The sequence below is a fragment of the Miniopterus schreibersii genome (genome assembly GCF_964146895.1).
Source record: "Miniopterus schreibersii genome assembly, chromosome: 10".
In the NCBI taxonomy this organism is placed as follows: Eukaryota; Metazoa; Chordata; class Mammalia; order Chiroptera; family Miniopteridae; genus Miniopterus; species Miniopterus schreibersii.
This window is the reverse complement of record NC_138110.1, coordinates 40,544,657-40,571,806: the sequence shown is the minus strand read 5'-3', so window position 1 is coordinate 40,571,806 and position 27,150 is coordinate 40,544,657. Positions and strand designations below refer to the sequence as shown.

The following is a 27,150-nucleotide window of genomic DNA, read 5'->3' as shown; positions in this document are numbered from 1 at the left end:
ACCCTTGGCGGAGGCCTCAGTTCCTCATCATGTGAAATTGCTTGAGTGTCCTCACAACATGGTAGCTGGCTGCCTCCAGAGAAAGAGATCCAAGAGAAAGAGCAAGAAAAAAGCCACAGTGCTTTTTATGATCTAGCCTCAGAAGTCACATACCGTCACCTCTCCCACATTTTGTCCTTTAGAAATGAGTGACTCAGTCCCACCCACACTCAAGGGGGAGGGGAATTAAGTTCCATGTCTTGAGAAGAGGTGTAACTAAGAACTTGTGGACAGTGCTCAAAGGCGCTCCATTAAATATTTGTTGAACAGAAGACTGGTTAATTTGGATTTTCTCAGTGCCTAGCTATTTCAACACCATTATAAATTGGACTTCTGTGGAAGCAAGATTAATTCTTTTAGGTCATGGAATTACCATTAAGAGATTCATATTTCCAAGTGTCAGGAACATGGATGGATGGCCATCCCAAGGAAGATTTGAGATGAGATTATTAAAAGGATAATTTGTGAGCTTTCAGGGAAGCAGCAATCATCAGAATGCGATCACTAAGAAGAAGGCAGGTGAACCTAACATTTCTTCACATTAACAGACTTAATAGATTAAATTAGTAGGATGGTAAATAGCATGTCTGGATTTCACTGAGGCATTTGACAGTGAACAAGATGGAGGCGCGGCTCTGTTCGCAAAGCACCCTTCCCCATACCCTTCCTCCCGGCACCTTTTCCTGCTTCTCTCTTTCCTAAGCTCCAAGGGCCTTCTTTTGCCTCTGTAACTTATTTCCTGAGCCCATTTCTTCTACAGCTCACTTCTACCTCTCAAAAAAAAAAAAAAGAACAAGATGGAGAAATAGGTGCTGGATTATAGCAGTTAGGTGGATTTATTGGCTGTATTAGTTTTCTGAGCTGCATAGCAAATTGCTACAAACTTGGCAGCTATAACACCCATTTCTTGTCTCAGTTTCTGTGGGTAGGTGTCTGGTTAGGTGGGTCCTTTGCTTAGGGTCTCAGCAGGCTGCAGTCTCATTGAGGGGCTACAGTTTCATCCGAGGCTTGACTGGGGAAAGATCCATTTCCATACTCCCTCAGGTTCTTGGCAGAATTTATCTCCTTGGGACTGTAAGATTGAGGTTCCTGGGGTTTTTTGGGCAGTCAGCCAGAGACCACTCTCAGCTCCTAGAGGCCATTCACATTCCATGTGACCACCTCAAAACATTATAGTTCCTTCAAAGCTAGCAACAGAGTGTCTCCTTCCAGTCTGCTCAGATGGAGTCTTATATAATGAAACCTGGTCAAGGGAGTGACATCCCATCACCTTTGCCATATTCTGTCAATTAGAAGCAAGTCATAGGTCCCATATTCAAGGGGGAGGGATTACACAAGGGCATGCATCACTGGGGGTTGCCCTAGGGTGTGTCTACCACCCTGGTTGAATGAGTATAAAAAGTGGTAGTTAATGAGCCCCTATGCATCTGGAGGCAGGTGTGGGTGGCAGATAGCAGGGTCCTGTTCAACAGCTTCGTCAGTGACTAGAGTGAAGATATGGATGACCTGGTAATCCAATACTTGTGTGACATGAAACTGCATACTAACTAATGGGTGATAGAATCATAATTCAAAATCATCTGGAGAGGCTGGAACAGTAAAACAATGCCAGCAACATGAAATAGATAGGGAACACATGTAAAGTCCTGCTTGTAGATAAAAAAGACCAAACACAAATATTAATAGGTGGCATGGCTCAGAGCAGGGGTGGGGAACCTTTTTTCTGCCAAGGGCCATTTGGGTATTTATAACATCATTCACAGGCCATACAAAATTATCAACTTAAAAAGTGGCTATGAAAAAAACTCCTACATTTATTGAATTTTGAGTTCTGCCTGCGTTTGCCTTGGCAGGGCCAAACCAAATCATTTCACTGGCCATAAATGGCCCATAGGCCAGACATTCCTCACCCCTGGCTTAGAGGAAGTATGCATGAAAAGCATGGGGATTTTATTGACAGTAAGAAACTAAATGTATCAACCAGGGAAGCTAATGGGATCTTCGACTCTGTTAATGAAAATGTAATATCCAGAGTGAGGGAGGTGAAACTCTGTTCAGTATAGCAAGACCACCCCTAGAGGATGGTGTACACTTTGGAGAGCCCCTTTCAAAAGGGACATTCATAGACCAGCATGCTTAGAAAAGGAACCATGTGTTGTGGGGAAGGATTGAAGGGCCTGGGAACTTTAGCCTATAGGAGAGGCTGCTTAATGGGGAACAAGGCAGCTGTCTGCACAATTTAAAAGGCTATCACCCCCTGGCTGATAGCCTTGTTCAGTGGTTAGAGCCTCGGCCCACACACTGAAGGGTTGCGGGTTCGATTGCCAGTCAAGGGCACATACCAGGGTTGTGGGTTCACTCCCCTACCCCGGTCGGGGCAAGTGCGGGAGGCACCCAATCGATGTGTCTCTTTCACATCGAAGTTTTTCCCTCCTTTCCTTCCTCCCTCCTTTGCACTCTCTCTCTGAAAAACAATGGAAAAAATGTCCTCTGGTGAGAATTAACAAAAAATAAATAAAAGGTTATCATGAGGAAGAAATTTTAAATGACATCTGAGGAGCTTCAGAGCGTGAAACAAACACTATTGGGTATTCACTAAAGGAAGGAAAGTGTTGGTTTTATATGCTGTTCCTTACAAAAACTGGCATTGCCTGAAAATGCAGTGGTTCCCCTGAGCAACGGGGGTGCCTCACCTCTAGAGGGGCTGGACAGCTGCAAGTCAGGGATATTATAGGTGGGAGTCATATTGAATAGGGGTGGGCTTGCAAATGATAGGAAGTTCTTCAGTGCTTGGTCTGTTTGTTTTTCTCTTCTTTCTCAACCTAAATTCAGAATGAGGGCAGATCTCAGCAGACATGCAACCTCATGAAATAAGAGCTCTCTAAGTGTCTCTTGGAATTGTAATACCTTAGACAGTCCTATCATGGTATTTTGGATAATTTCTAACTATAAATTCATAGTTGCATTATTCCATTAGTTAACTGTAGCTTGTTCTCTACAAGGAAACTTCTGACATATTTAATAACATGACTTATCAGCTAAGGAAGTGCAGAAAACTCACAGTTGCAGATTCTGACCCTAGCTTTAAATTAGTTCATGTTTCCATTATTCTGATTATTGTTATCAGCGACTATTGAGTATGAGTGTGCTGAGTGCTTTATAGAAACCATCCCAGTGAGTCCTGACAACAACTCTATGAGGCAGGTACATACAAAATCGCTGCCAGTTTATAGATGAGGAAACTATAAGGCTTAGAGAGGTTCAGGGAACTTGCTCGAATGTATAGAAATAATAAGTAGATAAACAGGATCTGAGCCCAGGCTGTCTGGTGCCAAAGCCCATGCTGCTAACCCCACTGATAGGCTGTGAAAATGCACGTTCCTCTTCCCTGTTCCGGCTGCCCCCCAGGAGTCTGTGAGGGGGAAGTTGAGGTTTCATTCTAGGCGTGAGGAGGTTTTAAGCAAGGTGGTGACATGACCCGATTTATAGTTTTAAAAGGTTGTTGGGGGGCTAACGGGAAAGTAGATTATAGGGGAGCGATATGGAGACGGGTCCAGTGACAGGCTATGCACCAAGTATGGGTGACCTGGAATGGGACGGCAGACGTGGAGATGAAAGACACTGGCATCCTCACTCAGGAGGAGACTCAGACTCAGAGTCAGAGTCAAGGGCAGCCCTGCCCTCCCCTGGACAACAGCGCCCTGCTGTGGAAGCCCTAACTGGCTCAAGGGGCTGGGTATTCAGAGCCTACTTCAACCCGTTCCTGTCCCTCTTTGGTGCCTAGGACCCTGGAATTCCCTACCTAAAGTGTCCCAGCCCAAAGGAAAAGCCAAGAGGCACGTATGTATTGTAGAGGTGGGGAGCCATGTGGACAGAAATTGAACACAGGTGTCAGAGTCTGATATATGGCTCGACAAGGCTGGCTTGGCTATTAAGTTGGAGATGTCGGTTAGAATGAGCTTTCTGACTCAGTAATTCTGCAATACCTCAGAGCTTGGTTTCTGAATATTTTCTTTTTCACATATGCTTTCCCATATTACATGCATCCTTGGTTTTATCATCACTTGCCCTTTCTGTGAGTTGACCTGAGAAACATCTCAAGCCAGCCAAGCAACCCCCTTTCTATTCAATCTTCTCGACTTCCCCCAGAACAGAAATGCCCACCAGGATTTCCAAGAGAACAAGACTGGGGAAAGAACTCCATTTCTGAGTGCAAGTATGTCCTTCCACACCTCATTTCTAGCACCTTTCCTCTTTCTTTCTTAGCACATCTGGTCCCTGAGAATGAGGGAAAGGGGATAAGGCAGGATGGATGGAGCAGGATTGGATTAACACTGGCTTATGTTGGGCTTGCCTCTGCAAGATTCAAAATACTCTGATGCTTTCTGGGAAATTCTTGGTGGCTTGCACTTGAGGAATCCTCATGCTCCCGGTACAGTTCAGCCACAGGAGACGTTTGCCTCATTAAGAAGTGGAAGCTGAAGCTGACTGATTACACGAAAGCTAAACGATAACGTAGAGACAGATATTAAATCACATGTTGAATCTTGACAACTATTTCTAAATCTGTGAACCAAAAACCTTGTTAAGAAAGTCTTACTTTTTTGTTATAAATAATGTAAAGACTTTTACCCTAATTATGGACACAGAGGACTTCATCCCTCAGAATGCACACTCTTGGGTGGAAAGTTCACCTCACATCCTGAGCTATTCCTCGGTAAGCTATGAAGGGTCAGCTGCATCCTCCTAGGACAACCAGAGGGCTCCTTTCATCTGCTCTTCCCAGAGAGGCATGAGAGTTAGTGAGTAAGAACAAGAGCTGGAATCAGAGAGACCTGGATCCACGTACCAAGTTCCTCTTCCTCTCTGTGCCTCTATTTCCCCATCTGTGTCTACCTTTTAGAGTCATGAGGACTTCATGCAATAATGTAAATAAAGCACCTAGTGCAGTGCCTGGCAGAGGGTTAGCTAATATTCATACCCAATTCAGTTCCTATCCAAGATTCCCCTTCTGCTGTAGCACCAGCCAACACACCACAGTAGAAAACAGTAGCTTTATGTGCACAAGGAATAAAATTGTACAGACAGGGTTAAGGTTGATTTGGGTCCAGAGTACTTACTGCTTGCTTCCTGGTGCCCAGCCCTGGAGTTGGTCTCAGGTGTCACCAACAGCTGGCTTTCACTAATTTTTAAGTCCATGTTTATTGAGTGTCTGTGATATGCCAGTCACGATGCTGAGCGCTTGGATAAATTGTCTGCCTTCATTGTTACATCTCTTTAAGGTAAGAATTATCAGCACTCCCCATTGCAGGGGAGAGAATGGAGACTCAGAGAGCCTGTGTAACTTACCCAAGGTCAAGCAGCTAATAAATGGCAGACTGGACTAACCGGGGGTCTGTCTAGTTCCCAAACCAGGGCTCTAGTGGCACCCTGCTGCCCTGTGATGACGCGGAACAGATGACATATTCAGGGAGGCTGAGATGCAAGAGAGTTTATTTTCAGGAGAGCAACTGGTTAAGGCTGCAATAAGGGATTGACATTTGGGCTCAACCTGGAAAGATGCATAGGAAGGCTGAAAGAACTGGGGAAAGCAGGACGGGACAGAACAAAGTGGATCAGGCAGGAGGCCTCTGTTCCTCTCTTTGCCGATCCCATCTCCTCTTGATACTGCTTGTCTGGGATCCTCAAGAAAAGGCATTTGAAGGCATAGAAGCAGACTGGCCAGGTGGTGAGAAAGAGTGGTTTAAATATCCCTCCTCTGCAGACAGGGAGCTTCCACAGCTCTCCAGAAGCCTGTCTTAAACATGAGGTCGAGAATCAAATTATTCTGCAGAATGATTGCCAAATAATATCTATTAAATGTTCTTTTAATTTGTACATTCCTTTTTACCTCAGTGAAGCAGAATGACTTTTTCATGTTGTAGGTGTTTAATAAATGTTTGATTAATTGCAAAGTAGATTTTTAAATGAGAAGAAAGATACATCAGTTCACATTACTATTTTCCTCTGTTCTTCCAACCTTACCACTCATGGTTCTAAAATTGAGTCTCCAAGGTTTTGGATGGCACTGAGAACTAAAGTTGTTTCTCTACCTTATGTTAAGCACCAGCAGTCTTGCTGGAAAGCCAAGTGGAAAGGACAGGGGCTGGGCCCTTCTCAAGGTCTGCAGTTTGGTTGCCAAAGTGGAAACAGAACAGTGATTTAAAGCCTTTCGTCCTCTTTGAACTGCTTGGTTGGAGGATTCAGGTGTTCTGGGCTCCCAGCTCTTGGGTCTGGGGAATATGAGGAGGTTTTGCTGGCAGAGCAAACACAGGCTGCTCAGAGTTCATATTCGGGCATTTCTGGAGCTTGCAATGGCTTTACCAGCAACATGGGTATCCTGGCATTTTAGATCCTGAGCCAGGGAGCCACCCACTTTGCCTTGAAAGCAAATCTCAGATTTGCTTCTGTATGGGACATCACATGTGCCTCCACATGTAGCGTAACCATTCTCTCGACTAAACTCAAGTTGTTACTGCACAAGCTCATAAATACTCCCACATCATTTATCCCAGTGTTCTCAGTTTTGAGGCACTAAAGGTAGCTTATATTTTATTTCCTTTTATTTTCACTTCAACAGCCACCCAATAAAAGTTTCAAGTAAGACCTAAAAGCCTGGGATCATCCAGATGCTAATAAAATGATACTAGCGTCCCAGGTCCTGGAGGAAGATATACCCCTGGCATTAATAATCTACTTTTAATGGGAAACCAGGGCTGACTTTTAACATGATTTTGGCTCTTTTTCTTAGTGTTTTTAAAAAGAAACATAAAATTTTTACATTTTAATGAGCAAAGTATGCTCTTAATGAGCAAAGTATATGAATGATTGAATCCCCTTATGTATGGGACACCTACAGTACCTTTTCACAAAGCCCAGTCTCAGGCGGCAGAGAGCCAGCTTTCTGCTCTAGGTCCATGATGGGTTTCCCAAGGCTGGGGCAGCTGTGGATGGAGACATTGGTAACCGTTTGCATGCTAGGATTTTATCCGCAGCCATAAATATTAAACTTAGACAGGTAACCTATTTGTGATGGATATAGTGCCTCATATGAAAAAATCAGTTTTTATGAAAGGCAAAAACTTGCGTCTTCTCCCAATATCTATTCTCTTCCTTCACAAGATCTAGAAATTAGCATCTACTGACTGTGGGATCCATGTTTTATGCCATTCTTAAAATAAGCCACAACTTCAGTGTGGAGTGAGTGGAGACATTCAAGGAGTACTTCCAGTCTAGAGGGAAGTAGCTGACCACCACAAACTACCCGTGCCCAGAAACAAAGAGAAATGAATGAAAAGCCACAGTCTTGGCTTCATGTCAGGAGAGGAAGTGTGTTGTGTGTCCTTGGAATTCTGTCAGAAACCAGAGGAAGGTGTCCTGGAGGAAATACTGCTCCCTGCCACATGGGTCTGTCAGATCAGGGGCACACGCCTCTGAACAGTCACTATTTCATAGACGCAGGTAAACTCATTTCCCATAACTTGCGAGTGTAGCACCAACCCCAGATGTAAGTGAATGAGAAACACTGATTATTGTCCAAACTCATCGATTAAGGATAACAAATTTCTAAAGCACTTGAGTTTGCCAACAGACCCTCTTCACTATTTGGATTTCTTAAGGCTAAACAGAGAACACAAACAAGACAGAAATAGTTGAGAAAGAAAAGTTACTTTTATTTTTGCTGTTACTCCAATTAGAATTTTGTTTTGTTTTGACTGACTGTCCATATTGTTTCACCAGACCCTTCCATAATGCTGCATCCATTACGGGGAACACACATGCCACCTTCCCCACTGTTAAACTCTAGGACACTATTTTCTTAATTACACAAAGGAACTAAGTTACTTTTTTATTTTTATTTTTTAAATATATCTTTATTGATTTCAGAGAGAGGAAAGGAGAGAGAGAGAGAGAGAGAGAGATAGAAACATCAATGATGAGAGAGTCATTGATCGAACCCACAACCTGGGCATGTGCCCTGACCAGGAATCGCCTGGATCCCAGGTCGACGTTCAACCACTGAGCCACGCCTGGCCGGGCTAAGTTACTTTTTTAAAGGAGATAGATCTAGCAATGAAAACCCACCTTCTCAATCTTCACTAAATGCCCTAAGCTATTTAAATGAGCCTCCTCGTGTTAAACAGAAAAAAGAAAAAGAAAAAAGATTGCAGATAAGATCACTGGATCAATTTTTAAGTGTGAGTAGAATCAAGAAAGACAGATGTCCCCATGATCATTCATTCCACAGTGGCATCCAGGATCAACCTGACATGTAGACTGAGTGGAGCTGTATTTCTTAGAAAAAGGTGAGGGACACCAGGCAGGTCACTGTTCCCCCCAAATCTCTCCCTTCTGGTCTCTCCTGAGGCCCAACATGTTGGCATTAGTGCACTAGGCCTTTTGACAGGTGGTGCATGTTGATTTGATAAACACTTACTGAATAATGACCCTGTGCCAGACACTGCTGGCTGCTGGATGGGGCAGTGTCCTCAAAGAACAAACAAGGACTGAAAGATTAGAGAAGGGAAAACTTCCATCTGCAGTGGCCTGGGAGGATTACATGGTGGGTGAATATGAATTTTCCAGATGCCTATAGGCAAAGGAAATTCTAAGAGAAGAGATTTGCAAAAGTCCAGAGCTAGGATGGAATCAACAGTGAGGCCAGGTCATGAAAGCCTTTGATACCAAATGGTTAAATGGGGGCTGAATATTCTAGACCAAGTGGAGATCAGAATTGTGTGTAAGGAGGACAAATGTGGGAAAATGCAGAGTGGAATGAATGAATGGGCAGGAATCAGAGATAGGAAGAGCATAAAAATCTACCAGAAAGACAGAGAGAGGGACAGGAGTGAGGGAAAGAGACAACACCCACACTAGGGTTGTGACAAGTAACGGAAAGGAAGACGGTTATGATGATGTGGTGGGATAAGAAATGATGGAAGGACTTAAACAACAGAGATGATAAGGTCACTTGTAGACATGGCAAGTTGGAGGTGCTGGCCAGACATCCTGGAGAAAATGGACCATCTGCCTATAAGACGGAAATAAGGACCCAGAGCCTAGGAGAGCTGATAATGAGGAGGAGCTATTGGGAGCTGGTGGGCAGAAGCCAATGAGTCAGGTTCAAGGAGAGTCCTTCATCTCAAAGTCTCCTAAAGTCTCCCCCTATGGAGCAGAAAACCCTAAAAGGAATGCATGAAGCTCGTCCTAGCCACTAGCATAAACTCTCTTACAGCTCTGCAGAGGGTCCTGCCAGTAAATCCGTGAGTGACATCATGGTAACCTTAAATAAAAAAAGCTGAGTCCCGGGCCCAGGTGCCTGCTAAGGGAGAGCAGTGATGGATGGGTTGGACTTGGGGCCATGGATAGCTTGAGAGTACAGTGATATCCGTCAGGGCCTAGGGTGGGAGGAGGGCAGAGCGTGTCCTACAAAGGTGGGAAGGGCTGCTTCACAGTTCTGTCTGACCAGCTGGTGAGGGAGTGGTGGTGTAGGGAATAGAGAAAACTTAGGGCAGGAGGCCTACTCACCCTTCATCTCCCCGTCACCTCCACCTTCCAGCCTGAAAAGTGGAATGAGTGTGGGCCTCTCTTACTCCTTCATGTAGAATAGTGAGATCTCAGCAACTCTAACATTCTGGGGAGAACATCTGAAAACAGTGTCCTCTGAGTCACATTCATTTCAACGTAAGAAGACCTGAATTCCTGTCCCAGCTCCACTGCTTGATTGGGGTTGCCTGTGTCATATCCTGCTAGGTGAACAGCTTAGCACTCAGGTATATCTGTCCTGAGGAGCTAAGTAACCTTGATTTGAACAAAGAGCTTGGCGGCTCTGGCCCTGAGTGTCCTCAAATGTGCTGTGGGAGTAATGTCATAGACAAAGGTCAGGTGACATAACAGATGTGAAAGTCCCTCGAAAACTGTCCTTCACTATACAGAATTATGGTGTATTTGTGTGAAGCTCCCTTTCAGCCCCGAGAACTTAAAGAAAACAGTCCTATGTTAAGTGACCTGCTTTATGGGATGAGCAGGTATTTGCCTCCCCACCCTGGCCCCTGCCTTTTTCAAGAACTGCTGTTTCCTTTTCTGGTAGAAAACAGTGGGTTTTTTCTTTCTTCCTTCCCTGCCAATTCAACGGTCCACCTATTTTTTCCCTCTAGCCCACCTTCCCTATTTGCATTATTAGACTAACAAGCTGGAAAAAGTGAAACTGATCCTCCTCAGCCTGGCCTGGAGAGCACTTTCCCACCAAGACCTCCTGACCCTCTGAGCTGGCCCATGATGAGCGAGGCTCAGCTCTAAGGACAATAGTGTCCCCACAGCACTGGTGGAGGGGACAGGAATGCCAGGTGGAATGCAACAGGGAGGAAGAGGCCTCTCCGGAGTGGTTAACAGGACAGTGCCTCTCAACACTTGATAGCATTTTTATTTTTATTTTTTGTCTAATTCAACTCTTCAGGTATCCTAACACCTTATATGGTGCTTGTCATATAACAGGTCATTAATAAATATTTGTCAAATAAGGGGGGAAAAAGCATAAGTAGGAGGGAATCTTGATCCCAACTCGCAGGTTTTGCTGGTGATAAATAGTCCCAGTTGACTAAAGAGCCTAGGTAAATGGTGTGAATCATGTTGATACTGGAAGCTGTCTTCCCCTAAAACATCAGTGGGTACTGGGAAGTTGTGTGCTGTTAAGATCTATTCTAAATGCTTGGAGTGGGAGGGGTGAGCTTAGTAAAGAAACATCTCTGTTAAAGAAAGAAAAAGACTGTCAACAATAACATGGTAAAACAGTAAGCAATCCTTAATGTATATATTTTGTATGTCTAAGTTTTTTTTTAATTGGAAGTTTTATAAGAAGATAAATGCTTCACTATCACGTACAATGGATTTCATGTTGTTCCATTTATATTTTTGTTTTAGGTCCTCCTGGCCCCAGGGGTCCGAAAGGTGACAGAGGACAGCAGGGCCCCCCTGGTCCCACTGGCAACAAGGGACAGAAAGGAGAGAAGGGGGAGCCTGGTCCACCTGGCCCTGCTGGTGAGAGGGGCCCAATTGGGCCAGTCGGCCCCCCTGGAGAGCGAGGCAGCAAAGGCTCCAAAGGCTCTCAGGGTGCCAAAGGCTCCCGCGGGTCCCCAGGGAAGCCTGGCCCTCAGGGACCCAATGGGGACCCCGGCCCTCCAGGCCCTCCAGGCAAGGATGGACTCCCCGGCCCCCAGGGCCCTCCTGGCTTCCAGGGACTACAGGGCACTGTGGGGGAGCCCGGGGTGCCTGGACCGCGGGGGCTGCCAGGCTTGCCTGGGGTGCCAGGCATGCCAGGCCCCAGGGGTCCTCCAGGCCCCCCAGGCACATCAGGAGCAGCAGTGCCCCTGGCCCTCCAGAATGAGCCAACAACAGCACCTGAGGCCAATGGTAAATCTGAACCCTCCCTGGCACCAGGGGACAGGGGCAGTGTGTGTGCTTGTGGCTGGGCTGGTGCCCAGTGTGCTGCTCCATGCTTCCCCCACACCCTATTTTATCTGATAGCGAGGTTTCATGTGGGGGAGGCACAGTGCCCCTGCTGCTCTCACAGGCTGCGTCACTCAGGCACATGTTTCTCTCTAAACACGATCAGGTTCTCTAGCACTTGTTTATTTAGCTGAGTCAGGCCCTCAGGGAAAAACATGTCCCCAGACATTTCCTTCATGAAAGTCCAAGGCTGGCCACCCTCGACCCATCCTGTCCATCCTGTCTTCACTTTTTGCCCTTCACCTGGGGACACACGTCCCTCACTTAACATGCAGGTGGAACTTTCTGCTACTGAAGCCTAGATTTCACTTCTTTTGAGGAGATACTATGGTGACTTCTACTCCTTCCATAATTAAACCTTTGGTAAAATCCTAAATGCTGGGTTTGCAACCAAGCCTATTTTTCTCTCCTTTGATCCACACCCAATTCTACTGGATTTCCTTCAGTACAACTCAGGTCATCTTTACAGTCCTGTGAGCCCAACTGGGTTCTGGGTTGTCCCACGTAGTTATCTGTAGGTTCCATCTGATTCCAGGTGGCCTACACTGCCTTTGGTTGTTGATTCCGTTTTTCTGTTGTCGTAAAGATTAATCCAGATGCACAGGAGCAGAGACCTAGCACAGATACTTTCCAAATTATGTAGTTTTAACTACTGTGTGCTCTGCCGTTCCCTGTACTTGCCCTTGCTCCCAGGATGTCCGTGAGCGTCGGTCACGGGCTCCCCGCACGGATGCAGGGCTACTCCTGGTCTGGGAGGGAAGCAGGGCGGTGGCTGTGCCTCTTACACACAGCTGAAGAAGGATGGTGCTTTCCATGTTTTGTTTTTAATCAGTGTTGTAAACCTTTACATTCCTAGGCTGCCCTCCTCACTGGAAGAATTTCACAGACAAATGCTACTATTTTTCGGTTGAGAAAGAAATTTTTGAGGATGCAAAACTTTTCTGTGAAGACAAGTCTTCACATCTCGTTTTCATAAACACAAGAGAGGAACAGGTATGTTTGTAGCATACTTTGAGTTGGGGAAAACTATAATTTAGGGATAGTTTACATCTGGAAATTGCATGCTTACTGGGGAGTCAATGATATCAAGAATTCCTGGTCACATAAACACAGGAGGCTGCATTATGGAGATTTGGGCTTTGTCCAGTGACAAGAAGCATTCCTGGCATGGGAATTATATCCTCTTGCTTCCACCTGGAAGATTGCTCGTGCAGCCTGGGAGACGTGTGGCTCCTCCCAGTGGCTGTCAAGAGCAGTAACGCAGAAGAGAAGCCTATGGACTGGCCCCAGGCACCTGAGGAGAGAGAGGCAAAGAGGCATGAGCCCCTTGAGGTGGAGTGAGGTTTAAGGGACCAGACATGTGGCCCCAGCAGGGTCAGGAAGAGCAGAAAAGGCCATAGGGACAGAGCCCACACAGGATAACGATGGTGACCACTCACAAGGCCCTTACTGTGTGCCAGGCACCATACAAGGCGTTTTCTCCTTTAAGCCTTACAACAACCCTAGTGGGGGTATTATTATCCCCACCAAACAGATAAGAACACTGAGGCCTCACAAGGTTTAAATGATTTATTCACGGGTTGACAAATAAATGCAGAGCTGAGCCCAAAAGTGAGGTCCATCTAGCAACAATGTCGATGCTCTTTCTTCTGTGCCACGCTGTTCCAGTGGCCTCCTTCCTTTTCTCTAAGTATCTCCAGCAAACACAACCCTGGGAACAGATGCTTCCCACAGTGACTGACTGGGAACGAACATACAGTCAGGTGCCCGGGCTTTAGGATATACAGAGCTGGGCCCAATCCCAGCCCAGCCGCTTGTCTTTATTACATAGGTTGTTAGGCTTAAAGATGCGTTGCAGGCGACGGCACTGGACGTGGCACCTGGCCCAGAGGAGGAGCTCGATGACGCCTGGCTGTTGCCATTGTAGACGAGCACAGGAGGGATGTATGGTCGAAGGGGATGGAGCTGGCTGAATTCACAAAGTAGTCTGGGTGATCTAGAGGAGGAAGGGCATCACTGAAATATCACTTATGAGTCTATAAGAGAAAAACTGTCAAAGCCCCCAAAACAGTGCAAAACAAAACAAGTACAATAAAAAGGACAGCAAAAGCAGGCCAAGGTGCGGACACATCCTCTTTTAAACTGTCCTTTTTTTCTAAATGCTAGGGGAGGGGAAGCCCCCCAGACATCTGTTCTAAGAAATACTAATGCACCATCTCTGGTTTATTGTTCAGCAATGGATCAAAAAGCAGATGGTAGGGAGAGAAAGCCACTGGATCGGCCTCACGGACTTGGAGCATGAGAGCGAATGGAAGTGGCTGGACGGGACATCTCCGGAGTATAAGTGAGTGCTCAGGAACTTTCAGATGGGTGGTCAGACTCTCCCTGTTCTGTGTTTCACCTCTTGCCTGACTCCCTACAGTTTCCTCCTTAACGACCTAATGTCCTAGACACTCCTCACACTGAGGTTCCTGGTACCAGTTGTGTATTTCTATGAAGGGAAATCGTAGTTGGGACTCTATATGCTATAAAATAGGGTTTTTCTTTTTGGGGAGTGAGTTTGTTTCGTTTCTGTGAGGAAAAAAAAAAATCAGACTCATAAAAACCACACTTGTGGCCAAAACATTCTCTTTAAATGTTGCTATGAAGGAGAAGGGAGCCCAGACGACCTCAGGCACATTCAGAGTTCACCCTAACCCGGCTGGGCTTCTGTCCAGAGCATAATTACAAACTGCAAGTTTACACGGGAAGTTCAAGTGCACCACGAACAAAGGTGTTTGTAAGATAACCTTCTTCTAAAGGCTTGAAGATTCCCTTGTGTGGTCCGATGTGACCTGAGTTCTCTAAAGGCAGCGGCAAAGGATGGAAGCGTGTCACAGCACCTTGTCTGAGCTCCTAGGGGCCCAGAGGTCTCCACAAGCCTCCTCCTACCCCAGGTGTCCACCATCCCTAATTCTGCCCAAAGGTCTGAAGATGACTAAATTGTGCCAATTTAAATTTCACTTCGTCCTAGTCCTGCTTTGCCTGTAATGGATGTGGAAATATGCAATAAACTCTACCAAATGGAGAATTTATAAAAACCCACTTCTGAATCCTTCTGGAGACAGAGGAGGCAGGCTCTGCAGAGGTGCCCGCAGGTGTGAGCGCATCTCAGCTTTGGGAGCATGTCCCAAGCAGGGAGGAGGCTGCAGCATCCATGGCACTGAGAGTGGAGAAAGCAAGGACGTATCAGGTCCCAGACAGTGTCACGGCCTTTGAGGCCGATCCTGTAGAAGTCAAGGAGCAGGAGAGGATCCAAGGTGGTGGAGGGGCCACAGGTACCTGGGTAGATAGAGGCTTCTCTGTACTTTTAAATTCTCCACGTGAAAAGCGTGGTTAGAAGAAATAGATGGACCAGAATGAGGCCCTGTCTTTAAAAAAAAAAAAAGAAAAAAGAGTGATCGCAAGTAGAGATGGAACATTTGAAGATTTTCGATCTGCTGAGGGGAGCCTCAGCCTGGTCCCAGGGCATATGGGTGTCAGCCTGCCGGCCATCGGACAGATATCCTGTCTGCTCCCCTCTGCGCCTGTCCTGGGGGAGAGGAAGTGACACTATACCCTGATCCCCAGGAACTTGGCTGTCAGCCGGAGGAGAGCACCGGGCACGACAGACTTGCACTTCAGGAGACTCGAACAGTTGAGAGTTGGCACCAAAAATCGGAGCAGCGGAGGGCTGGAGGTGGTGTGGGAGGCAGAGATGATTAAAGGAAAGGATAAATCTGTGACTTTGACAGTTAAGAGTGCCAAAGCGCCAAAGCCTTTTTGTAAGCGAGTCAGAGGGGAGCTGGGGAAAAAAAAAATCAGTCTCCTCTACTTTTCTCACAGCCATAAATGCAGAAAAGGTCTGGGTTAGACTCACTAAGAAATTCAATCTTAAGCCTTCCTCCAAGAAAAAAATGGACTGGCCCATATGGAAGGGATTGAGGAGAAACATCACTGTCTACGCCAGCTCTCCCAAGGTGGGACTTTCCTCTTCTTCCCCAGGCTCCAGCAAGAATTATATGATTTGGAAGGAGAGTACCAGCATTGGTCCCTAGGACCTGAGAAGGATTACATCACCAGACACCTTCCCAGGGACTCTGTCCCCAGCCACAGCACAGCCTGCGCTTCTCATTTTCCACCCACAGGAATACACATACATGTAAAAACCCCCCAGGATCAAATTTTAAACACAGGAATAAAGTAGGTAGACATATTATGAGGCCTCAATAACTGAAGGCTAATTTAACTTGACATAGAATAATAAACATTGCACAAACTAGAAAGAGAGCCAGTGCAGCGAGGGGAGAGAGCACATGCCCTGGAGCCAATGGTCTGGGCTCCAGGCCTTGACCCAGCACTCAACAGCTGTGTGACCTTGTGTGAGCTACTCAACCATGGGAAATCTCCATGTCCTCGTATAGAAATGAGTATCACGAAAGGACCGACACCGGTATTGTGACTATTTAATGAGATAATATGTATAAAGCATTTAGTACAGTACTTGGTCATGGGAAGTGCTCAAGAAATGTCACCTGCTAATATTGGTATTATTGTCATAATCCTAAGTATTTTCATACTAGTCAGTAACTGCAGAACAATACTACCTAGCATTTATATATTATACATTATCCTGATTGAGATGCCACACACAGTATCCCAGATATCATACTAAGTTTGTAAAGAAGACAAGAAGAATGTTCTCTGCTATGCCTTGGCACAGGGACTGGGTGTCAGGCTCTCAGGGGTCTCCCATCAGGGTGAGTCTCCCCAAACACTTCTCCGTGTGTCAGATTCACCATTACCCTCCTCCTCGTTGCTCCTGTGGCCTCTAGGCACTGGCTCGTGGGCTTCCCTTTCCCTTGCCACAGATTGCCTCTTGCCCTTTTTACACACACTCACATTTACATGCCCTTTTGAAATTGTCTCAGGGTTTTATGGTTACTGTTAAAAAGGAACTAGACAAGGGATAAAAGGCTCTCTCCTCTGCCTCTTGCAACATCTCCATGTTTTATGCTGGTATCTGATTGAGAAAGACAGCGCTGGAATAAACAGACAGAAAGCAAGTCACATGGAATGGATGCCAAAGGCTGTGGGCACATGCAGATCTGAGCTCAGGTTTATTTCCCATAAAGTATATGACCTGACTCACTGACTGTTAGGACCCACTACTGAGGAAAGGAAAGGCATGAGAAACTGTCTGAGAGGTCTCAGAACAGTGCCCAAGACAGGGTCCCGGACGCTTCGAGTCCACACACCAGTAAAATACCAAAAGACTGGAAGGCTGACACACATCGCCAAGATTTTATTTGCCAACTGTGGGCATGGGTTTTAAAAATCACCTGTCAACAAGTTTCAGCACTAAAACAAACAAAAATAAAATCTACAATCCTTTTCAAGAAAAGACAACTGACCATCATACACACATACACACTGTCCTTATGTTTCTCTTTTCACCACAGACCTGTGAAAACTTCATTCCAGGCCTCCTGACTAGAGACTGGGATCCGCTGGCCCCAGCCTGTGGTAACAGTGGGTGACTTACCCTGCAGCGCCCTCTGTAAGCCAGCCTCCATGCTGGCCAGGGGCATCTTTCCTAGCCGGTGCGGCAGCATATGAGCGAGAGGTGGTGGTCTTCCACTCATGTAAGGAAATCTGATTTCAGGGACACAATCCAGAAGACGTATGCACCAGCCCTAAATGTGGACACAGCAAAGAGCAGGGCTTCAAAGGAGAGTTCAACATTCTCCTCTCAGAACAAGTAGAAAAACCAGAAGGGATATAGTAGACACCACCAACTAAGTCAGCTTCATGTACATTATGGAACATTTCACCCAACAACTACAAATACACACTCTTTTCAAGTGCATATGGTACTTTCACCAAGATAAACTATATGCTGGACCCTCAAACAAGTCTCGATAAATTTAAAAGCAATGGAATTATACAGAGTATAATATGTTCTCTGACCAAAACAAAATTATATTAGAAACCAAGAACAGGAAAATAGCTATAAAATCCCCAAATATTTAGAAATTAAAGGACACACTTCTAAATAACCCATGGGTCAAAGAAGAAATCACAAAGGAAATTTGCAAATGTTTCAAACAAAATTAAAACACAACATATCAAGTTTTTTGGGATGCAGCTAACAGTGTTTAGAAGGGCATTTATAGATTTAAAACACTTAGAAAAAATTTTAAGTTGAAAATCAATGATCTTAGCCTCTACTTTCGGAAGGTAAAAGAAGAACACATTAATCCCACAGTATGTAGAAGGAAGGAAACAATAAAGACTGGGAAGAATGAAACAGAAAACAGACAAACCAGAGAGGATCTGTGAGCCAAGACCATGTCAAAGCTAATCTTTCTACTCTTGATGGAATAAATGCAGGTACATCCTTTGACAGAGGTCGTCACTGTTACAGAGGCTGTGTTAGCACAGGGAATCAGACACACATGGGATATGTAGATCCTGCCCACTTGGTCAGAGCAGAGCTGAGGTAGCCTTTTAAGGCCTGGCCTGCCCACCCAGCTTGTAGTTGCCCACTTTAGATATTCTTCCTGAGTGTTTCCTGAAGCACACTGTATCTCCTTTATTCTTGCCTACTTCTTGGTCCCTTGCACAGGACATTACTTGGTGGAAGTGTGCTGTCAAGTATGAGTGACAGCTTTTATCTCTACATTGCAAAGATAAAACCTGGGTCGGCTTGCTGTCCATGCAGACTGCTCCATATAATATTATATACTGTGACTTTAGAATAGAGGGCCATAGAATGGTAGGGACCAGAAGGGAACCCTCAGTGTCCTCTAACTCAGTAATAACTCACTCTGGGGTCCATGCTTCATGCACCTATCAGAGTGGCACTGGCTCATACCACTAGAGAGAAGTCTTCCACTGTACAGACCCCTATAGCAGGAGAAAATTCCACAGCAAAGAAATACTCACTAGTAAGATTTTCCTATTTTGAAGCCAGGATCTTACCAGCAGAAGTTTTTTGGCCATGAAGCCTCAGTCAATCTTGTGGTCGATGAGAAAGTTACTAAGCTGTGAAGTTGGAAGGGGAGATTCCCAAGATTGGGGCTTTGTGTTCTGTCTCCATTAGGGTCAGCCCAGAATCCTGGGGGGAGGGTGACAACCACAGCTAATGTGCTTGTGTGTTTCCAGCTCACTGGAACAGTGAGTCTAAGTGCTTAGGTCCCTGATGTACTTACAATATGTTATCCAACTACATACGTATGTTGCTACCCAACCACTTCTGTGATGTATTTTTATAATAGATTCTGGGATTTTCAGCCTAGGCTTCTTCTATTCTTGTCCCAAAATCTATCCATGAATGAAGTTGTGCTATTTAAGCTGAATTTTATCTCTAAAATATATATATTCTCTTTATTTAACATGTTCTATCCTGTTTTATTACAAGCATGCAGACTGGGGTTTGCCACAAATCACTCCATGTGCTTTTAGCTTTTCCAAAGAGATGCTTTGAGACTTTTGTTGCTCAGTCTACAGGAGAGAATGCCCCTGCAGCCTGGCTTCAGGCTACTCCACCAGCCAACCACAGTGGTCCCACCTCAGCCACTCTACTCACCTCCATTGAACTGCATTCTATCTTTAGTCTTGAAGGAAAGCCTTGACCCCTCTATGTGAAGAATTCCAATGACCTGGGGGGAAAATGGAGAATGGTGATAAAAAGTATCTCTCTTATCAGTTATCTTTTTGTCTAGTCTGCAAATCCCTTTTATCTACATAAAATGACAGGGAAATCAAGGGGAAAATATTAATCAGGTCTTCTATCAGAAATCATATTTATACAACTTCCCAATTAACTGAGAAATAAAGAATATCAAATGCCCCAGCATTATACATTCAGGAATCACAGATCTCAAATTCAGTAAACAAAATTAGAATGAAACCCCCTCACATTACTGACAGAAATAAACAAAATGTACATCAACGAGAGCAATCTACTCAGGCATCACTGACATTTCCAGAAGAGTTCTGCAAGGTGGACAGAAATACACAAAAAAGCATCCACGTGCGCAGCAGGAGTGGCTCAGTCCGTTGAGCGTCATCCTGGGCACCAAAAGGTTGCCGTTTGATTTCCAGTCAGGGCACAGGCCTGGGTTGCATGTTCGGTCTCTGGTCAGGGTGAGTATGGAAAGCAACTGATCAGTGTTTCTCATATCGATGTTTCGCTCTCTCTCTCTCCCTTCCTCTCTCTAAGCATGTCCTTCAGTGAGGATTTTTTTAAAAAAGCATTCATGTGAAAATAAACTATTTTTCCTTCCAACTTTCTCTCTGGCATCACTGTGGCAGTCTGAGATTTTTAATTCATTTGTTTCTTGCCTGCTGTGTGAGTTCTGTGAGGGCTAGGGCTCTGTCTATTCTCTGCTCTGCTGTGTTGCCATCACCTGGAATTATCCCTGAACCATAGTAGGTACTCTGTGGATATCTGTGCTGTGAAAGTATGAATTAGTATTTTTAACTCTCCCTCCTGTTACCCTGTTTTTACTCTCATCAGTTGACAGTATCATCTAAATTACCTTTTCATCACTAATTTAAGTAAGGTCACTCATTTTTTTTTTTTTTTTAAATCCCAAAACATACATTTGGTGTGGGAGAGTCTATTCTACTTTGTTGCCCCACCCTTTAACTGTAAATTTCAACTGTCCTTTCCCACTGCCCTCTGATTTTCCTGGTTTTATTGTCAAAAGATGTAAGACAATTGGTCTCTATCCTCGGGTGGCCCTAGGATACTATGGCTGATGGAATAATGAGTCATAGTTTATGGGAAGTGCCTCCTGCTGCAAATGTTCTTTCGGACCCTCCATGTGAGGCAAGCTTGTCTTCTCAGGCAGTGACCACAGGCTTCTGTGTAAGACCTGCTTCTTAGAGAAAATTTAGCCTTCCGGTTTTGAGTCTTGAAAGTACATCTAACTTACTGCATGAAAATAGAATCCAGAACAGCAAACCCTGGCAAAGTGGTAATTTGAGCAGTGGCATCTAAGTTAACAAGCCCCAAGTGAACTCACCCTAAAGAAAACTTGTTTTTAAGAATCTCTCTTCCAAAAAAGGCAGTGAAATGTATGAGTCATTTTCAATAAGATTAAATTACTATTTCTTTCTAAAGCAATCAGCCATCTACAACTTAGCAGACAACCATAACCAAGTGTTTGTAATTGTAGGTTCTTGTAAATGTGTACCAAGGGTCTCTCACTTTCACTGCCTAACTCGGATTTGTTAGAGAAGCAAGGTATCGAAATGTACAAGGATTCCTCTAGGTTCTCACAAGAGAGAGTGTGTGTATCATATCCTCAGAGTGCATATAAATTCACACACAAATATTTACACACATGCCCACAAGTCAGCCTTGCAGTACACACTGGAATGTTTTCATTCATCTGACTGTGTTGAAGAAGGATTTACTGTAGGGAGATGCTGTGGTGCACACTATAGGCACACCTCTGTTCCAGACCACCGCGATAAAGTGAGCCATGATATTTTGCTGGTGGAGGGTCTGACCTTCAATTTGTATAAAACAATGCACAAATAAGGTATAGCCGTACTCTGCAAAACAGTTGATTCTTATTCTGAATAAGACTGTGCATGGGCCCTGGCCAGGTGGCCCAGTTGGTTGGAGCATTATCTTATGTACCAAAAAGGCTGTGGGTTCAGTTCCCAGTCAGGGCACATACCTAGGCTGTAGGTTTGATCCCCGGTTGGAGCATGTATGGGAGGCAACTGATCAATGTATCTCTCTTTCCCCCTTCACCCCTCTCTCTCTCTCTCCCTCTCTCTCCCTCTCTAGATGATAGACATAGACAGATAGATATAGCTGTATACATCTATATCTATATATAGATATGTATTAATAAACATCCTTGGGTAAAGATTAAAAAAAAAAGTAGGAATGGGTTTTTAAACAATGCATTTTCATTCTAGAACAAATGACATGCTTCAGTTTTGGTTTTTTATATTTCCCTGATGCTTCTGGATAAAGAAAACTTCTATATGACTTTAACACTCAATTTCTGTTTTGTTAAAAGAAATTGGAAAGCCGGACAGCCAGATGACTGGGGCCATGGCCATGGGCCAGGAGAAGACTGTGCTGGGCTGATTTACGCTGGGCAGTGGAACGATTTCCAGTGTGAAGACATTAATAACTTCATATGCGAAAAAGACAGGGAGACAGGTAAGCAGTAGAGGGGATTTAAGAGGGAGCTGCAGAGCCTGTATTCCATTAAAGGATAAAAGGGCTCTGAATCCAGTCCTGGTTCTGCCACTTACTAGCTGGGCAGGTTATTAACCTCAGGGGAATAATAATAGCATCCTCTTAATGATGTTGCTCTGAGGACACAATAGTAAATGCGCCTAATGTGTAAGAAGTGCTCAATAGATGTCAGACTAACTGGCTTAAGTTATGATAATGTCAGTCAATTGTTCTGTAACATATGGCACCAATGTTATATCTTTTTCATAGAGTTCCATACACAGACAGTTCAGGTAGCCACGCACATAATTCCACATGTATTTATTGAGCATTTACTATGTGCCAGATGCTGTGCTAGATAATGGAGGGAAGTTTGTAGGGAGAAGGAATGAATGCTAATTCAGTAAAGTTGTAGGATATAAAATCAACAAACAAAAATCTATTGTGTTTCTATACACTATAATTACCTATGAGAAAGAGAAATTAGGAAAATACTCTCATTTATGATTACATCAAAAATAATAAAATACTTAGGAATAAATTTAACAAGAAGGTAAAAGACCTGTACACTGAAAACTCTAAGATATTGATTAAAGAAACTGAAGAAGAAACAAATAAATGGCAAGATATTCCATGATTATGGATTGGAAGAATTAATATTGTTAAAATGTCCACACAACCCAAAGAAATCTACAGATTCAGTGCAATTCTCATCAAAATCCCAATGTCATTTTTCACAAAAAAAACAGCAAAAAAATCCTAAAATTTGTATAAAACCACAAAAGACCCCAAGTAGCCAAAAGAATCTTGTGAAAGATGAAAAAGCTGGTGGCATCATGCTTCCTGATTTCAAACTATATTACAAACCTGTAGTACAGTACCGTGTTGGCATAAAAACAGACTATAGATCAATGGAACAGAATAGAGAGCTCAGAAATAAACCCATGCATATATGGCCAATTAATTTATGAGAAAGGAGCCAAGAATATACAATGTGGAAAGGACCATCTCTTCAATAGCAAAGTAAACCATCAACAAAATGAAAATGCAACCTACTGAATGAGAGAAAAAGACTAATATCCAAAATATATAAAGAAATCATACAATTCTAGCAAAAAAGAAATCCAATTTAAAAATGGGAAGATGGTCTGAAGAGATATTTTTCCAAAGACACACAGATGGCCAACAGGTACATTAAAAGATGCTCAACATCAGTAAATCATCAGGGAAATGCAAATCAAAACCACAATAACACCTCACACCTATTAGAATGGTCATTATCAAAAGAAATGTGTCGGCGAGTATGTGGACAAAAGGGAATCCTTGTGCACTGCTGGGAGACTATAAATTGCTTCAGTCACTATGGAAAACAGTAAATAGATTCCTAAAGAAGTTAAAAATAAAACTACCATCTGATCCTACAATTCCACTTCTGGGTATTCATCTGAAGAAAATGAAACACTAACTCAAAAAGATATATGCACGCCCATGTTCATTGCAGTATTATTTACAATAGCCAAGACATGGAAGCAACCCAAGTGCCCATCGATGGCTGGATGAATGAATAAAGAAAATGTGGTATATATGTACGTATGTAAACACACACACACACACTTATAAACATACACATACACACGATGGAATAAAAAAAGAAGAAAAATCTTGCCATTTGTGAGAACATGAATGGACCTTAAAGGTATTATGCTAGGTGAAATAAGTCAGACAGCGAAGGGCAAATATGGTATGATTTCATATGTGGAATCTAAAGAAAAAACAAAGAAAATGGAACTCACAGAGAACAGATAGATGTTTGCCAGAGGCAGGGGTAGGAGGTGGGCAAAATGGGTGAAAGGGGTGAAAAGGTACAAACTTCCAGTTATAAAATAAATAAGTCATGGGGATATAATGGATAGTGTGATGACTGTACATTACAACTGATAATACAGTTAATAACACTGTATTATATATCTGAAAGTCGCTAAAAGCATCTTCGTTTACTCAAGAATTATTTCTTCTTTAGTACATTGTTTTGTTCCCTTTAAATTACTTTTATAGATTTTTTAAGGTATAATTAACAAATAAAAATTATATATACTTAAGATATACAATGTGATGTTCTGATATACAAATACATTGTGAAATAATTATCACAATCAAGCTAATTAACATACCCATCACTTCACATAGTTACCATGTCCTTTTTTTATGGTAAGAAAATTTAAGTTTTACCCTCTTAGCAAATTTCTAGTATACAATATTATTAATTATACAATACTATTAACTATAGTCACATTACTATACATTTTATCTCAGAAAAAATATTTTTAACTGTACTAACGGATGTTAATTAGACTTATTGTGGTGATCACTTTACAATACAGTTTACCCTTGAACAACATAGGTTTGAACTGCAAGGGTCCACTTTATACACAGACTTCTTTTCAATAAATATATAGTCAGTCCTCTATCTCCCGGGTTCACATCCTCAGAATCAACTAACCATGGATAGAAAACAGTATTTGTATGGAAAACTATTATCGATACGCAGTTGGGAATCCACAGATGTAGGAGGCTGACCATATACATTGTTCTATACCATTTTATATCAGGGACCTCAGCATCCGTGGATTTTGGTATCCGCAGGGGGTCCTGGAACCAATCCCCCACAGATACAGAGGGACAACTTAAGTTTTTGGGTAGTCAAAGTTATATGCTGATTTTTTATGACATGGGGGGGGGTCAGCACCCTTATGTTGTTCAAGGGTCAGCTATTTATGCATATACCATCAACTCATTGTTTTGTACACCTGAAAGTAATACAATGTTACTGTTAATTATATATCAGTTTTTTTGTTGGTGGTAAACAGAAACCTCAAATGTATTTTGTTCAAATTATTTTTGGTAGTAACTGGAGCACATTATCCATATATCCACTCCACACACATATATTGAATACCTTTGGTATATCAGGCACCAGTCCAAGTATAGGGGTCTCAAGAGCCATGAGGAGCTCCCAGTGTGGCCAGGTGCAGGGAAGGAACACAAATATCTAAACAAGAGGTTACAGTAAAGAGTGACAAGTTACCCAGATTTGTCATATGTTTCCCTTGTTTGGTTATTTGGGACTTGAGTTGGGACTAGGTTTCCCCAGAATAGGCTCCTTCAAAATGAAAATTACCTTTTACTTTATCTGAATAAGAACTTCTAGGCATTTCTTTGAAAAAAACATTGAATGATGTATTTTGGAATCTTTCTATAAAAAACACATGTTCCTTTTTTTTTTTTAACTGTACATTAACATTATTCTTTTTTTAAAAAACTAACAGCCATCCTTTTTCCTCTCTTTTAGTACTATCATCTTCATTATAATGGACTGTGATGTAATCACATGATCAAATTTTCGGACAGTTCTCAAAGGCAAAGGATACTCCCTTCTGATTGCATCACCTGCTCTCCAGATTGGAAAAAAAGCACTGAAAACCAATTACAAAAAAAATTGACAGCTAATGTTCTTTACCATCTGCCATCACTCAAGGACTTTGGAACAAAAATGTTCCCCGGTATGAGATATTGATTTTCAGTATGCAAATGGACTGAATTACAGATTTTTCAGCCACTAGCCGTACAGTTATGCAAATCATATCTTCCAAAGTATGGAATGCTCCGATCATAAAAAGATTATCATCGGTTGCTGAGCTTTAGGAAGAACTTACACATATACTGTGTAAACAGTACCTTACATTTCTAAAATCCCAAATGTAGGAAAAATATGCAGACATAGAGATATATAGGCCAACTCTTAATAATATGAAATATACTTAAAGAGCTTTTAAAACTGTATTTTTGTACAAAATATTTGCCTTTTTACAATTTTTTTTCATTCCCCTCCCCCCCCTTTTTTGGTCACTTTACCAATATAATACATGGAGCCAAAGAAAACAATATGGTACTAATAAAAACTCATAGGGTTTCTTGTCAGATTTAATCTTACCCAATGGCAAAGAATTCTTTTTAGTTGTGGATCAAAAAAATAATTAAGTATGTGTGTGTACATATATATTTTTAAATGTATCATTTCCTCAGAGGAGTCAATCATGTGAAATGTCTAGAAATACCCTTAGAGATTTTGCCAGTGTAGGTCAAGCCTGAGCATATACATGGCTCAGTCAAGTGGGCTGTGCATTAAGCTCATCACCAACCAGCACCCTTGCTGTGTGCCTGGCCAGGCCCAGAGTTTAACTCAGGATGTGTGTCTTCTAATTTTGGTGGAGCCAGGGGTGGTGGAGAGGCATCTGTTGGGGAGAGTAGAGCGCCTGAATCTAGTTATCTAGAAGGTCCTGTTTTATGGCTGAGGTATAAATATACTTGGTTTTAGACCCATACCAGAGCTGATACTGTCAAGAAAGTGTGGCATTACATCAGCCAAAGGCAGAGATGCTAGAAAGATGGGGATAGCTATGTGCTACCTGGAAAGTTTGTTTTCTTAAGTCAGGTTCTTAAAAAAAAAAAAAAAAAATTTAAAAAATGCCAAGGCACATGCATGCTGAAATGCAAGAATAAACTTTTGGCCACTTTGTGGAACTTTTGCAAAGAACCTTTCCTCTGAGCCCATCTTCCTTGTCCTTGATTTGCCATTGAAAAGTCTAACAAGAACTGTGCTGAAAATAAGCACTAGATATAACTGATGCTCAAAGGTAAGATTTCCATCCAACAGATCCCTCTCCTCCCCTCCCCTCCCCAGCTCCCCAGTGCTGCTACCCATTCCAGATACAGTGGTAAAATAAAGACAGTTTGATTTTCACACCTGCAGCTGTGTGGACTGTTGCCTTGCCCCCAGTCACCACTCATGCCATCTCTGCAGCATAGAAACCACCACCTCCTCAGCACCTTTATGCCCTGCTGACTTGTCCATGTGGTCAGGCTGGCAGGACCAACACAAAGCAGGCACTGGGCTTTGGCACCTCTTCAGGTTCAAGATCTTCTCTAGGCTGATCTCAACCCTCTTTTTCATCGTCTCCCTGTTTTTCAAGTGTAAATTAAGACTCATAGGCATCTTTTAATAGTGTTAACAATTTAAAAAAAAAGATTCATGTTCAGAAGCAACTTGAAATTAAATGTCTGATGCCATCATCAGGAAAGAACAGTGCTCACTCCCAAAGCCGAGATGGTTCCTCTCCCAGCCCTAATAATAATTTATGGAGAACTTATCATTTGTCAGGTACTGTATGGAGGGCTTCAATCAGATGATCTCAGGTCATCCTCCCAGCAGCCCTATGACATAAGACTTACTACATTCCCCATTTTACAGAGAAAGGAGGGGCTCGGAGGGGCTCAGA

The 27,150-nt window shown here is 43.3% G+C and overlaps 2 protein-coding genes across 13 annotated transcripts in view; one reads left to right on the top strand and one right to left on the bottom strand.

Annotated features, from left to right (window-relative positions):
• COLEC12 (collectin subfamily member 12) overlaps positions 1 to 26,617 on the top strand; it is a 170,110-nt gene extending 143,493 nt beyond the window's left edge. Inside the window, exons 6-10 of one of the 2 annotated variants that reach the window (XM_081150065.1) lie at positions 10,999 to 11,487; positions 12,440 to 12,576; positions 13,818 to 13,927; positions 21,651 to 21,796; positions 25,164 to 26,617. In XM_081150065.1, the coding sequence (XP_081006191.1) occupies positions 10,999 to 11,487; positions 12,440 to 12,576; positions 13,818 to 13,927; positions 21,651 to 21,796; positions 25,164 to 25,183 (902 nt within the window). In that variant the 3' untranslated portion in view covers positions 25,184 to 26,617. The remainder of the gene's footprint in view (positions 1 to 10,998; positions 11,488 to 12,439; positions 12,577 to 13,817; positions 13,928 to 21,650; positions 21,797 to 25,163) is intronic. The other variant, XM_081150066.1, reaches the window with a different exon arrangement.
• LOC308563228 (uncharacterized protein) overlaps positions 13,138 to 27,150 on the bottom strand; it is a 43,702-nt gene continuing 29,689 nt past the window's right edge. For 4 of the 11 annotated variants that reach the window (XM_081150076.1, XM_081150075.1, XM_081150078.1 and 1 more), the window contains 4 exons: positions 19,193 to 19,265; positions 17,147 to 17,297; positions 14,669 to 14,785; positions 13,138 to 13,579 (listed from right to left, as the gene is read on the bottom strand). In XM_081150076.1, coding sequence (XP_081006202.1) covers positions 13,425 to 13,579; positions 14,669 to 14,785; positions 17,147 to 17,297; positions 19,193 to 19,198 — 429 coding nt within the window. In that variant the 5' untranslated portion in view covers positions 19,199 to 19,265 and the 3' untranslated portion in view covers positions 13,138 to 13,424. Of the gene's footprint in view, positions 13,580 to 14,668; positions 14,994 to 17,146; positions 17,298 to 19,192; positions 19,266 to 24,770; positions 24,864 to 27,150 lie in introns of those variants that run through there. The other 7 variants (XR_013999755.1, XR_013999756.1, XR_013999757.1 and 4 more) reach the window with 4 other exon arrangements.